General features: G+C 38.7%; 1 protein-coding gene across 2 annotated transcripts in view; it reads left to right on the forward strand.

Annotated features, from left to right (window-relative positions):
• The window catches only part of LOC128738697 (cyclin-dependent kinase 14), a 227,282-nt gene that overhangs the window by 90,598 nt on the left and 121,423 nt on the right, over positions 1–15,261 (forward strand). For both annotated transcript variants that reach the window (XM_053834021.1, XM_053834022.1), the window contains one exon: positions 1,839–1,916. In XM_053834021.1, the coding sequence (XP_053689996.1) occupies positions 1,839–1,916 (78 nt within the window). The remainder of the gene's footprint in view (positions 1–1,838; positions 1,917–15,261) is intronic.

Consider the following 15,261-nt stretch of genomic DNA (forward strand, 5'->3'; position numbering starts at 1 on the left):
AAGATCAATATAGTCATAAATATCCGTTCAAATTTGACCTTGTCTAATCCAATCAAAACAATAAGGTGTCGGCCGCCTTCATTTTTATTGCTGTAATAAAAGTCTTATAATTTACCTCATTGCGCTTTGCTAATTAGGTAAAGTAACAAGCTTCGAAACAATCTGTCTAAGTTTCGTCGTCCTATAATAATAATAAAGGAACCGTTTGGATAAGCATTGAACAACAATACACTCTGTGTGGGTGAATTATGATCGGAAATTGATTGACAGGCTTGACGCGTGCTGCTGGGGTATTTATATTCACTTGCAAGTCAGTCAGAGTCAGTTCAGCGACGTCCCCAATGTGCATGCAGCGTGCACTACCGGTTTCAAGAAGTTATGAATATGAATGATTTGACGGCGAGACGATGCATCGGTACGCGCTGTTGAGGCACACTTCCGAGCTTAGGTTCTGTTAAGGAAGTGTTTACTGTAGTGCGTTTACCTTTTCTGAAATATACCTAGATATAGATTGATTCGATCGAGCAAACGTGCAAATGTAATATTACTTACAGGGGTTTAGGTTTAAGAGTGTTGTGATTTTAAACTGTGGATTTTATTGGCGTTAAAATAAACTCGCCTATCAAGGCATAATTATTGTATCTGTATATGGTTGTATTAGTGTAGATATTGTTTAAGTTACTTTGAACGTTTTTAATACATTCTACATCTAGATCATTTACATGGGAATTTCACGGGAAACGGTGGGTATGTGAGCGTATACAATCAAGTGGCTTTTTACGCGAAGGATACGTTTCGCGTAAATCAAAACCGCGTAAATTCCGAAATTCGCGTAAAAAAGTGTATACAACTGTGCGATTTTCTGCTGTTCATCGACGCCTCGTTAGATTAAAACTTTTGGGCAAAAGCTTCATGCACTCAAAGCCTAAGATATATCATTCGTATAATCATATTACAAATTGTTCGCCAGGTGTAACTTGAGAAACTATACCTTGATTGATTAAAATGAAACTCGGTTGGGGGCTCATGGTGAAAATGGCGATTTTTTGATAAAATCCAATATAGCGACCAAATCCATGATAGCCGCCAAAAATTTTTTTACTCCATTTAAATGTCCTGTTATTCTTCTCTACAGAACCAATGCCATTTGTTATTTCATTGCCAATTTAGGAAATATCACATCATATAGAACTCAAGGTTTGCTTAAAATTCAACTTTTTTTAAACTTTCGGGCCCCTTGATGAATGAGGGGTCCACTGTTTCGAAGTAGTAAAAGTGCTATTCTTATTTTTTAACCATTTTGAAGACCTCGTGTCAGTAGTGGTTCCGTTTCAGCGAGAATTACTCCCCTGCATGTATCAGCTGCTGGTGAGTTACATACATTAATTGTTCAGGGCATTATTTACGTATTTTAAATTTAATTGCAAAGGGGGTTTATGAAATAATGTTCTATATGAGCATCATTTCTAGTAGTCAAAGTCGAATATTCAATAAAAAAAATGTTTGGCGGAAAAACTTTATTCCACAAGTCGATTCGAAAGCATGTCGTAGCTTGTGTTGCTTGTGCGATTGTGACATATTCATTTCTTTAGTCTTTCAACATTATACGTTATTAATACAGCTATCCGCCAACGTGCCGAACTATTCCAAAAGACCCGCTCTATTACCCATTAAAACTAATTACTTAGTTCAGTTGTGCTTGACGAGCTCCGCTATAATAGGCTAATGAATTCATTTGTCACTGCCACTATCGGAATATTCTTTACCGATTTATGCGCCGGCTGTATGGTTTATAGTTAAAATTAACATTTTCTTTTCTTCTTTCCCTCTGCTTTCAGGAGTAACAATGCGTGAGAAAAAAGGAGGCGCCCTGCAGAAGCTGAAAAAGCGACTATCGCACAGTTTCGGTCGATTATGTAAGTAACAATGAGACTTTTCGAATCGTTAAAGCACCACGCCGTGCAGTCTCCAAGTCTGGGTTGAGGAGGGAGGAGGGAAAACGGTCCGAAATAGAGCTCGCGCCTCGTATGCTAAAGAGGCACCGAGCTCGGTGGCTTGGCTGGTGTATGTTCGGAGCGGTTTTCCCCGGTGACTGATTTCCATTCTATGTTTTATGGTTACAACCAACCAACGGGGTCACACGAAGCCAAAATTCGGGAGTGGCTCTTGAAAAACGGGAACGGATATACTGGGTTAAAAAAACTATCAGCACTTGTAAAGCTTTTAGAGCGATAGAACGGTATCGATTATTATTACATCGATGTATTTCTATAGAATTTCACCTGTATTTATTTTGCCACAAAAAAAAATCGGTCCGGTTGTGCTCTCATTGAGTTTTACTGTCGAAAGTGATTCACAACAGACTGCCTGACAAACATTGTGGTTGTATGTATGATGATGTATTTGACATTTATGTAAGAGGCATACAATTGATAAAAAATACATTCATTTTTCTTTAGAAAATATAAACCACGCTTTACTGTCCTGATTACAAGGTGTATTCTGTACTGCTTCCAATATTCATTATCGCAACTGACAGTGCATGTATTAAGGGTTACAACCTTGCCCCGACTAACACTTCGACCTGATCACGTTATCGGGTGTTGATAAGGCGACACAAACGTGTCAATCTGCTCGCGCTTGATGTGTTTTTTTTGTGTTCCGCAGTAAACCATAGTCGCGTTCGAGTAACACCGCAGCGAGAGTGCTGCCTGGTTCGGTCGCATGTCCGATGAAGGATGAAAAGAGGTTGGAACGGTGAATTAATTGGAAATTGCCACCTTCTTTCACCCCGCGTTGGCTTCTTCTCGTTTTCGACGCCACACTGACATTTACCAACTTGTCAGAACCAGTAACAAGATCGAAACTGTTTTGCATGATTCGTTCCACTTTATACACTGTGTCCATGAACAGTTTTCCGGGATGTTGATGACGATAGCCAGGTTAATGGTAGAGGCGTCCATAGGTACAATGCATATTATCCGGTCGTTTTACATTGCACTCTGGTTGGTAGATTTGTGATTCATGTATGAACCCTACCCACAGCGTGCCGGTTCATAATGGACTGGTACAGCGTGCAAATAGCCGCTGGTAGTAAAGTAAATTGAAAATTTATTTGAATTGGAAAATTAAAGATAGATGTAACAAAGAACCATGGAATTTGATTTTTTCTGGTAAAAAGTTCCAGAATTTTTCAAGCCATTTGCTACGCCTGTTTACTAGAATATTACGGAAGGCCCCTGAATATTCAGAACACTTTCAGCAATCTAACTTTTTCCATCGAACAAAAACGGGTTCAGGATTGCTGCAGTCCCATGCGATTACGGTCCGTCGCTGTAAGCGGTTGGCTATGAGCTTGGATTGATAAGAGTTGTTGTATTTCCTCTTTCTGGTCCATGGCCATGGAAGCGTTGGTAAAAAACTTAGTTAACTTTTTTAATGTATGCAAATTGAACGGACGAGTGTGCGGGTGTAACTTCTCACTCTTTGCATCGTGTGCGTATTCAGCAGCTCCCGAAAATCGTTGGCTTGCAGGCATTTGCATATCATCACAGACGTAGTTGTAATAAAGGTTCCCAATTGTGGAAGTCAATTTGAGGAGGTTTTTCCAATAAGGGTGGTAATTTTCCGAGTCCCAATCAGATTGACTGAGCTTCGTGTAGTGGTATTTATTGTTAGGGATGGCAAGTGGCCAGGCCTTCCGCGGTGGTCGAGTCCTATTCTGTGTTTTATAGCATTTCAAGTAGTCACAATAATAGTTTCAGTTGCTGATACTTCGAGCATTAGTGATATGTTATAATATGGTCTAGTCGGATGCATTACGTTTTCAACAGAATTTATCGGCTGTTTTGACTCATATTTCATTAATATAATTGAACAGAATTTTAAAAGCAGGAATTTGTAGTAAGATTTTATTAAATCTTTATTCAGTGAGATTACATCAAACATTTACTCAAGTTACGCGATCTTCAAAAGTAAAGTAAATAATAGAAAATAGACTAAATCAAATAATAGAAAAACAAAGATATATTTCATAATTTGAGTTTCAAATATAAAAGTATTTAAAAAAAATTTATAAGCAGTTGATTTATTTGTTACACACACCTGTTTGTGTTTGACAACATATATTTATCAGTTTAAGTAACTAAAAAGTTAGACCGGCTAACTCTTCCTTATGCTGATCAAACCCATGCGTTCACTCTATGCACCTCCACGCGTCATAATTCTCCGGCAGAAGGGAAAGATCATTGACCCTGGTGAACTGAAGGTATGCGGCAGTGAAATTCCGCTTCATTTTTTTCTTTCTAAACACACCAATAATGCAAATAAATCCTATTTGCTAACGGTTTCGTGTGGTCACGGCATGTGCAGTTTATTTGCTGATTGCGTCTGGTCGGAATTATTATGTATCATGCCGCTCGCTGCGCCGATCGTTTGCCTGTTACACGTAGGAAGTACGAGAAGAAAGAGAAAATAAAATGCAGTGACTGCATCCATGCTGTAGTTGATGATGATGATGACGACGGAATTTGTGCACTTTGTACCAGTAGGAAGTAAATAATTGTTTGTTTTCGAATCTGCTCACTAGCGGTGACCGTAGGGTTGCTTACATCTGTCGAATCGAAAATAAACATATGTTTGTTTCCATATTAATTGTCCCCGTAGCTAAGTGATCATTGCTGTTGTTTGGATTGCTTTAGGTCAGTTACGAGGGGTTCGATTTCTAAGCCAGACACTAACTAAGGCTGAAAGTGCGATGAGAACATTCATTCCCGTATTGCTTGTGAACTCAAAATTTATCTGAAAAGTAGCAATTGGAGAGTCTACCTTACCTATTGTATGCAGACTGTAAAAAATGCCCCCGCAGACTACTGTCTATCGGAAGCACACCCTGATTAAGCTACATTTCCGTCGGTACGAAGCAGACAAAGCCAGGCTTAATTTGTTAATCGCTTAAAGAGATAAAGATTTTTTTCGTCACTCAATTTGTGTGGCAACAACAGATATTGAGAAACAATGATAGCCAGCAGTGGATAGTAGAGTTAAGAATAATTTTGTAATCTTTTTTTACAGTAAGGCTTCAGTTGATAAAATAATGAAGCATGTGGTTGACATATAACTACGAAAGTTTTGTGTTTGATTCTATAGTGTGTCATTTCACCTTCTAGTCGTAGTTGGTAGGCCGATGTTTACTTGTGTTTACTTCGAGGAAACTCGCCTTGTTAAACTATTACAAACAGTACAATCCCGAATGCACAGTATAATTTCAGCACAATCCCGAATGCAGAGAATACAGCTTCTAACTGTAGTTCGTGGGTCGATGGCAGACGTTTAACTAAGTGGAACTAGCGACATTATTATCATAGGACATAACATATACCTACCATACAACAGTAATGCAGTTGAGTTAATGCTGAAAAATATCACAAATTAAACTTTTAATTGGACATGCAAGAAAAGAACACTACATTACAGAACATTACATAGCTATAAGCTAACAATAGCCGGCAGCTAATGTTTAAAAAAAAATAAACTGGTCAATGTCGTTGTGGCAGTATTTTCTTGTGGCAACACCTCGTTACATTAATCTACATTTTGAATTCGAAATAATCTTTATCTGCATGACAAACTTTCACTTAAAAATGGCATTTTTGTCACAACAGCAATAAATTCATGTTGAAAAATCTTTAGGTACGTGGGATTGAGCAAAAAAATGTCCAGGAAAATATGATTGAAAACAAGTCGATAAGTTAAGTTGCACCGGGTAATCGAAAAACAAACTGTATAAAAAGCGAATGAACTGTGTTTTGTTTCTGAGGTACATGCATAATTAGTATGTCTTTCCAATAGCAAATAGACATTTAGCGATGCGATATAAGTTGAGCGCCCTAAGTGAGCAAATTCTAGAAAATTCAAATGACACATTCCAGCGTTACGGGACATTATACCTACTATGCAGATCGGTTCCTGTTTCATTAAATTCCTGGCATTCTAGTGGAAAATAAAGTACTCTTATAACAACTATTTTACAAGGTATTTGCCAAAAATTTAATGAAACAGGAGGCGATTCTCAAGGTAACAATGGGTGCTAATTATGACCCGTAACGCTGGAATGTGTCAAACGATGAAGTTAAGATATTATTTGCTACAACAAAGTAGTCAAACCGCGAACAGTTATATCGTCCGTACTTAGTAAGTAAAGAAATCGTGGAGCAAATGACTTCAAAGATTTCAATTAAATTTTTAAAAGCGAAAAAAATCAATTTATTCATCATCAAGCGCACGTTCGTCTGCAGCTGCACCGACAATGATTAAAAAGCAAACTGCTTTCTAACTAATCAATGTTGTTCCGTTCCATCCGAACATAATTTGACCCATTTCCTGAGCTGCAACTGGGGCTACTACTGATCCTTTCATACCTAAGATTGAACAGAAAAACGAACGCGTTTTGATCTTCTTTTTATTTTTTTGTTTTAAACAAGTTTCCCTCAAAATTTAGCACAGCGAATGACTGTAAAACAATTAAATGACCAGCAGTCACCACTTATTTGCTTACTAGACTTTCCGTCCCAGGACATAACCTGATGAATAAAAATTCTCCAATTCACTCGGTTGTTAGATGCCGCTCTCCTATTCTTAGAACACCGTATACTGGCCGCTAGATCTCGCTCCACATGGTCTAATCATCTTGCTGGTTGCGCCCCTGGGCTTCTTGTTCCTACCGGATTTGAAGCTAACGTCATCTTTGCAGGGTAGTTATCCGGCATTCTTGCAACATGCTTTGTCCATCGTATCTGTCTAAGTTTAGCCAACTTTTGAATGCTGAATTACTCAGCAGCATGGAAACTGGCATCTATTACTCCTGTATAGAGCAATTCCAGCTCAAAACGCTGAAAAAAGGCCATTTTTGACTCGACTATTTTTGTCGCATTGGATACCACGCAAGAACTCATTTTCCACTTGACTTGATTTTTTTCGCCAAGAGTAACTTTTCAAAAGAGCGTCAATTATCAATTATCTCAAAACCATCTTCTCCGATTGCATAAATCTTTTTTTTTACAGATAGCTTAATCTATGCCCTAAAATCTGATAAAGAGCTATCGATGGACACTTTTTCGGATTTTATTTAAAATCTGAAATTTGACAAGTTTTTCAATTATATGCAAATTGTGAAGTATTTTGTTAAACTTAAACAAAATCAAATTCTACGCAACATTTTGAACAAATTAAGCCATAGAAACTTTTTTCTAAAGCACTGCCGTTCTCAAGTTTTTGCAGATTTAACAGCTAAAAAGAAAAAAATCATAATAAAAATCATAAAATAACAATTATCTCAAAACCTTCCTCTCCGATATGCCCAATTGTTTTTCAAAAAAAGTAAAGCCTTGGGTTTATACCGTTTTTAGACATTACCCTTCTTTATCGACAGACTTCGCAGCCGGCTGTTAGTGTAAAGGAAAATTACGTGGCCAGTGCAACGATCCTATTGACTCTATTTAGCAAGCACCGCCTAACCGAGATTCGAACAAAATTTTTATCAAAAAACAACACATTTTTCAATTGATTTTTTCTGAGATTCCTTTAATGATCCCTGACGGAAATATTTTTTTTATAGATAAAATATAGTACTTTCACCTAATGGTTGTTGTGGTTTGCGCGAAGTAGCCCGAAATTGAAAAAAAATTTAAGTATTGCAAATTATTTTTTCATTTATTTTATACCTTACTAGTTGACTCGACAAACTTCGCATTGCCACACATTAAACTATGTTGTACATAAACCATGAATCTCGAATGATCTTTGTCACAATCTCGAGTGTTGCAAGTTTCTGAGGAATTGAACCTTAGATGATTCATTTTGGCACGGGACGCATCCCCTGTGTAAAAAAAGAATCTCTCGCTGTTGCTCGTTCGGACCCAACTGAAGGTCAGTAGACCTAGGAAGACAAATAAACCAAGACAGTGGTGATTTCTGCGAGGGGATTGCCGGCCCCCAGTTGGGGGCCCGATAGTTGGGTTTTGTGGTCTTGTTATTGAATAATGTTTTATGGAAGAGTCTCGAATCTCCAGAGTTCGATTAGTTTTTGAGTTACGCAAAAACTTCTGTTTTATTTGTATGAGCTTGATTAGTCCTCGAGTTATGAGGCAATTTGTATTTTATTTATATGGGAGCCTGCCCTCTTGAAAGGTGGAGGGGTCATAATTCACCATAGAAAAAATTTCTGCCTTCTAAAACCCCCACATGCCAAATTTGGTTCCATTTGCTTGATTGGTTCTCAAGTTATGAGGAAATTTGTATTTCATTTGTATGGGAGCCCCCCCGTCTTAAACAGGAGAGGGGTCCTAATTCATCAAAAAAAATCTTGCCTCCGAAAACCCCCTCCCACATGCCAAATTTGGTTCCATTCCATCCAAAGAAATTTGTATTTCATTTGTTTGGGAGAACCCCCCCCCTCCCAAACAGGGTTCATCATAGAAAAAATTCTTGCCTCCGAAAATCCCCACATGTCAAATTTGGTTCCATTTGCTTGATTAGTTCTCAAGTTATGAGGAAATTTGCATTTTATTTGCATGGGAGCCCCCCTCTTAAAAGAGGGAGAGGTCATAATCCTTCCTAAAAAGAGGAGGGGTCTCAATTCACCATAGAAAAAATTCTTACCTCCAAAAACACCCACATGCCAAATTTGGTTCCAATTGCTTGATTAGTTTTTAAGTTACGCAGAAATTTGTGTTTCATATGTATGGGAGGGGTCTCTAACTATCATAAGAACCTTCCCAGCTCCAAAAACCCCTACATGCAAATTTTCACGCCAATCGCATTAGTAGTTTTCGATTCTATAACGAACATACCGACAAACTGACCGACAGAAATCCATTTTTATAGGTATAGATTAAATATGCGTCCTAGCGACAAACAGTCTTCAGAGAAAATGTGTATTTTAGCATACTGAATAACTTTGTAGAACACTCGAAAGCAATAAAAAAGTCGTGTGCAAAGTTATTGAACATAATTAATTTTTTAGTGCTCCTTTTTAACACAATAATATATTTCGCAACCGGTTTGAGATAGATAGTTACTATATTCAGCAAAGTTGCTTATTTTAGTATGTATAACTTTTTGGAGAATTTTTTTTTTAAATTTAAAAAAACAAAAGTTCGTATCACCCTAATAGGTGAATTCACGGTCACCCTGATAGTGCAGAAATATGCGCTATATTTTATTATTAAACTTCTCCGTAGACACCACCCTTAAAAAGTTACGTATTTTTTACCAAATTGCTAATGTTCGCATTTTTTCAAATCCGGACCACCATGCTACGTCAGCAAGTAGTGCTCCATTATTTCGAGTAATCCAATGCTGTTGCATTGTGTTCTATTTTGTCCACTTCCTGATCCATGAGCTGTCATGTTGAAAAAAGAATGATACATTATACTTGTTTGTTCTTTTGTATATAATTATACATCCGAAGATAGTTCTACAGCGGCTAGTTCCTATGTGTCCGTGTTGTCTGTGTTTGGCAAGATGAGAAATAGTGGTGTAAACGTATGGAGAATTTATAACTTCTCAAAAAAAACAAAACCTTAGGCTTAAACGTCTTTCTAAGACTTGTTCCTTCTTTATCGACAGACTTCGCAGCCGTCTAGTAGAGTACAGGATAATTTACGGGGCTAGTGCAACAATCATACTGACTCTATTTAGCAGCAACACCTAGTCGAGATTCGAATATACGCCGACTGACTTGTTAGACCAGCATTGTACCTCGATGCTAGCTGGGTGGTTTATAACTTTTCAATTATCATAAATTCTCACTATTTAGCGTCTAAAATACGGTCTTTCCTTTATTGTAAATCAACCTGTAGAAAAATTTCTCATTAATTGCTGCGAAATGAATGAAAATGAAACTATCTCGTCATCGTCGCATATTTTTACATGGGTATATTATAGCTACCCCTTTTTTTACAAATGTTCGAAATTGAAGCCACAATGAAATAAACTGATTGAAGTTTATTCCTCACTACGTGACAGACTTTTTATCCTATTATAAAAAATATAAAATACAACGAACCGCATGACTTCGCTTGTCGTGCGAGTTGATAGAATTTATTGAGTGCTGCCGACTCTCTGTCTATCGGTACAGTTAACAAATTTGGAAAGTTTTTGTGCATTATTTTGACGGACAGTTGCGGTTATCCAATGTTTCTGTTCTGACTGAATTACCTCTTGCCAAGAAAATCCGGTTTAATCGACATTTATTGTTAACTTTAACACCATGTAAAATAAATATATAATTACTTCAAAGTGATGGTAGATGCAAATGGCAAATTGCGAAATTTAGCAGCAGACAGCAGCATAAAAACACCGTTCGTTACGAGCTAAGCCGCCCCAAATGGTTATACACTTACCATTTCTCAATTGGCTAGGCTGAAGTTAAATGGCACATGACACTCATTTCGAGTGTAACCTTTCTTTAAACTGTGCTATGAAGCAACTTGAACCACCGAATGGATTTTTTTCCTGATATGTAAGAGTAAGTACGTTTGTACAATTGAACAACTAAGCACTAGGGACACAAATGAAAGTGGAAAGCCTATGTCATCATGCTTCAAATGCATTCTTTCAATCCGACACTTGTCAGCTCTAGACGTTTGAATGAAACTCCTCGTCGGAATCATTCTAAATTGGAATCCGAGTTACGGTGCAGTTCTCTTATTCATCCTGCACATTCAGTGACGCTATTCAAGCAGAATATAAACTGCTGTATTAAATCGCATCGCATGCTGGTGCATGCTGATCCAGAATGTGACAGAGTAGCTTTTTCCATAGAAGCTAAGGGTAATTTGCCATTTGTTTTCATTTCGTAGGTACCAAGTATAATTGCGAGATGCCTCCACGTTTGTTTCGAGAGAAAATGAGCCTAAGAGTGTTTCACATACACTCGCCGCACTCAGAGCCATAATTTAATGTGGTTACCGGCGGGGGGCTGCTTGTTGTGGCGAAGGTGTCTCAAAAGTGTGTTTGCATCTTCTCTATGCAACCCTCCCGGACAAATATGTACCAGCAAATGAATATTTCACAGCCACACAGCCACTTCACTCCGAAACAAGCAAATTACCAAAACAGTGTTGCCGGTTTGTAAGATAAATCTCTGGTGAAATTGCTTGGGAACGAAATGAGCAAACCGCTATTTTCAATTTCAGTGTTGTAAAGACTGACCGCATAAACAGGTTGAATCACAGATATGAGACCGTATCTGCGTCAATAAGATCATTACACCAGTACTGCGTAATTTTAGAAATGAGGCTATAAACAATGTTATGTATGAGAGTGTTTGCCAATGGGATTACAAGACTGACCCCGTAATTGTCGTCCAGTACACTAAAATTTTATTGTGGACTCTGCCGTGTAAGTCTTTGTATACCTTCATGCGTCATCATTTCCAAAGGAAAAATCTTAATAAAAAGTGCTGTCGTAAATAGAAAAACTAGTGAAGCTCTCTTACGATGTAAATCCCCATCCCAGCAACAGGCAAAAGTGAAAATCTATAATAATCAGACCGAGAAGAACATATACTACGTTTCCCACTTATAGAGCATTCCACAGTTCATAAACTGCCCTGTGAGTTACCGTCGCTAGCCTACATTAGTACCTGTAAAAATGCGTGTAGAAGTTGCGTCAATTAACGTCTATTGTGCAACAGCATGAATGAGAATAACAAAATATAAATTCATGGAGAAAATAAACAAACAAATATATACGCTTACCTATTTCTTCGTTACCGGCGCGAGTGCTATTCTGCAGTCGAGCTCCTGTTAAAACGAGTGGAGCGGCTAAATGAGACATAAGGTGCAAACTTAGGAACACCTGCATTGGACGACGGTGTCGGCATCAAAGCGTAGTGCTGCACTTTGCTAGGCTGCTGGTCCTGAAACGGTAACAGCAGAGCGAGCGGGAATAAGAAATCCGAGTGTACGACGACATGAATGGAGTGGAGTGCATTTGCTACATCACACAGGCGGCAAGTAAAACTGTAGTTTTGTTAGCTACAATAACATCAACAGCTGCAGCAGCACTCAGAAATGCACCCTGTGGCAAAGGCGACCGTCTATTTTTACCAATTTGCAAGCTATGGTCTACAAAATGTTACACGAAGGAGGGTAAGTGGGCTTTCAGAGGCTCTTTTGGCGCAATTACTGTTCATTTGTCGCGACTAGCAGGCGTATAATACGTGCTACCGACCGGTTGTGATTAATCAAGTTTGTCGTTAGACGGTGGTTGTTTGAGGCTAAGCCGTTATTCATAGATTTGTCGTAGTTATCTCATACAAATAATTAATACATTCACCTTTAAGTCTATCAATTATTTAGTTTTAAAGAGTAAAAACATAACGTTTTTATGCTTTTAGAAATATCCAATTATTTAAATTGACCTTTTGAAATTAAGCATCCGACGAAGAAAAAGGAAAAGAGAAATATCTTAATTCGGTTTTACCATAAAGCTGCACATAGAAAATAGGAACTCTTCAATCGAATACAAATATGTAGATTATGGCGGATTGACCACCAAGACAATTAAATTTACTGATTCGATTCTACCAATAGAAGTGCAAGCAAAACGAATTTCACCAATTTTAGATAAAATAAATACCTTAATTTATTTTCCAATTCAATGCAGTTTTTGATAAAACAAACGACCATACTCCATTACACAAATCCAATTATACTGATTTGAGCGTACCGACCGGAAAATATCGGCAATATATTTATGCTGAATAAAAATTCCAACTGCGCCTGGCTTGGCTGCCGGCGACGGTATAAACTCAATTAGTCTATTCCATTATGAATGCTGTGGAGCAGCCAGCAGTGGAGACTCGGAAAACAAAACCCTGATGCAATTTAACGTAACGTACAGATATGGAAATGTTGCTTTGATAAAATGTATCTCTATTGGAATTTTCCATTTAATTGAAGCTTTCCTTTATAATCACTCAAAAAACCCACAATCTGCCAGTGCCTTGGGGTGATTCGTTTACATTCTGAGCCATTTCCATCTGTTTCAACAGTGTCATTTGAATTTTCGATCTGTTGATGATTGTAATTTTTGTTTTCCCTGTAGCTAACACAGATAGGCTTTTATGAAACATTAAATGCTTCATTTATTATTTCAACGCGAGCTTTTAAAAAATCATAAACCTGTCATTTCCGCGCGAATATAACGACTGCCCGCGATCTTACATTTCAAACTCGTTGTCATTATAAAATCATAATTAATCGGCACCTGTAAGCACAGTACCTTCCGATCGAACATGGCAAGGGATAAAGTACACCCGATTTCACGCTTGAATGTGCCGCTGAATCCACTCTCTAGTGTTGTTCGTGGTCACCAGCGTTCCCAAATACACGAACTCATCTACCACTTCAAATTCGTCGCTGTCCGGTTACCGTCCGTGGGAGTCGCGCGTTTGGTCTTCGACGCATTTATTTTCAGTCCAATCCTCTTGACTCCGGTTTTAGCCTGGCGTAAATTGCTTCCGCCGTCGCAAAGTTTCTGGCTATGATATCAAAGTCATCTGTAAAACCAAAGAGTTGGCTAGCAAAGCAGAGCAAAGCCCAAATGCGACACTCCGTTATCGAAATTTGATTTTCTGTTTTTATACGTCAGGCTTCACGGCCAGTTGTTAGAGTACAAGACAATTACATGGCTAGTGCTGCGATTCTATTGGCTCTAACTCTCTCTAACTACTCTAACTCTCAACTCTTTAGGAGTTAGCTGTCTTAAGTGAAAGTCGTGCCTCTCGTTTCGAAGCCCGCTTACTGGGTTACCCCCTCAGCAGCCCTGTTGAACAGCATGCAGGATCAACCGTCGTCTTGTCTCAACCCTCGCCGCGTCTCGAAGGGACTCGAGAGTGTCCCTGAGATGCGCACACAAAGTACATCACTCGATCCAATGTAGCTCTTATCAGTCGCGTCAGTTTTCATGCATTATCTGCCATCGCTGGTCTCGATCCACTGTATCGTATGCTGCTTTGAAATCAATAAAGATGTGATGCGTGAATACGTACTCCCGACATTTCTGCAAGATCTGTCGGATGGTAAAAATTTGGTCCGTAGTGGCGCGAGCCCCATGAAGCCCGCCTGGTGACAGCCGGTGTAACAGGATCTGGGAGAGTATTTTGTAGGCGACGTTAATCAACGTCAGTAGTCAAGTCGACGACTATTTTTACAAATTGGACAAACCACTCCTTCCTTCCATTCTAGCTTCTAGCTTCTCCACCCTCCAAATCTTAGTAATATCAGTCACTGCTGTGTAGAGCTGTTGCCAGCGTTTCACGGTCATGTTTATAAAACTCTGCTAGTAGGCGGTTCTTACGAGCGGCTTTGTTAGTCTTCAGCAACCCCAGTTCTCGTTCGATTTCTTGGAAATCAGGTGCTGGGACATTACCGTCTTCCTTACTAGGTAAACTTCCGTTCCTTCCGCCACCTACTGCAATTTCACCATTGAGGTTCATCGAAGAACTGCTTCCACCTGTCGACCACCTCGCGCTCATATGTGATTGGATTCTTTTCCTCTTCTCTACACATGTCAGGTGTCGGTGTGTAGCCCTTACGAGTTTGGTTCACCTTCTCGTAAAACTTGCGTGTGTCATTAGCTCGGAATAGTTGCTTTAATTCTTCACGATTTCTGCCCTGTTTATAGCGCTTTTTGCTCCTTAGGATCGTGGTCAACAGGTTCCTTGCTCGTCGGTAATTAGCCAAGTTCTTTCTAGTGGAAAGATCTTTCCCTACCGTCCCTTCATCAGTTGTAGAAACACCGTTTCAAAAAATATTAATATATATGTATGAACGCACCGCTTGTTGGAATTCCCCATCAAACCAATCATCCACCTCTCCGCTCCACAGTGCACATAGGAGTATTTGAGCCGAAAAGTTGGTCAAAAGTATTGTTAATTAGTTTTATTAGAGTAAACAAGCGGTAATGAGTGGAAAATAGTATCATTAGTTCTATGAAATAATTTTTTATAGAATTATGTTTGTATCTACCTAGTAGTGTAATATAACTTTTCTGATATTGCTTTTACTGTAGTTGAAGAATGTAAACTTTCTTAGAAATTGTGTGAATAAGAGAGAGAGAGAGAGAGAGAGAGAGAGAGAGAGAGAAGAGAGGAAGGGGGGGGGGGGGGGGGGTGAGATCTTAAACATTTGCCTTCGTATTTCTGCGCATGCTTCTCTCTCGGTTCATTACTGAATCCCTTCGATTGGTGAC

The sequence above is a fragment of the Sabethes cyaneus genome, chromosome 2 (genome assembly GCF_943734655.1).
Source record: "Sabethes cyaneus chromosome 2, idSabCyanKW18_F2, whole genome shotgun sequence".
Classification (NCBI taxonomy): Eukaryota; Metazoa; Arthropoda; class Insecta; order Diptera; family Culicidae; genus Sabethes; species Sabethes cyaneus.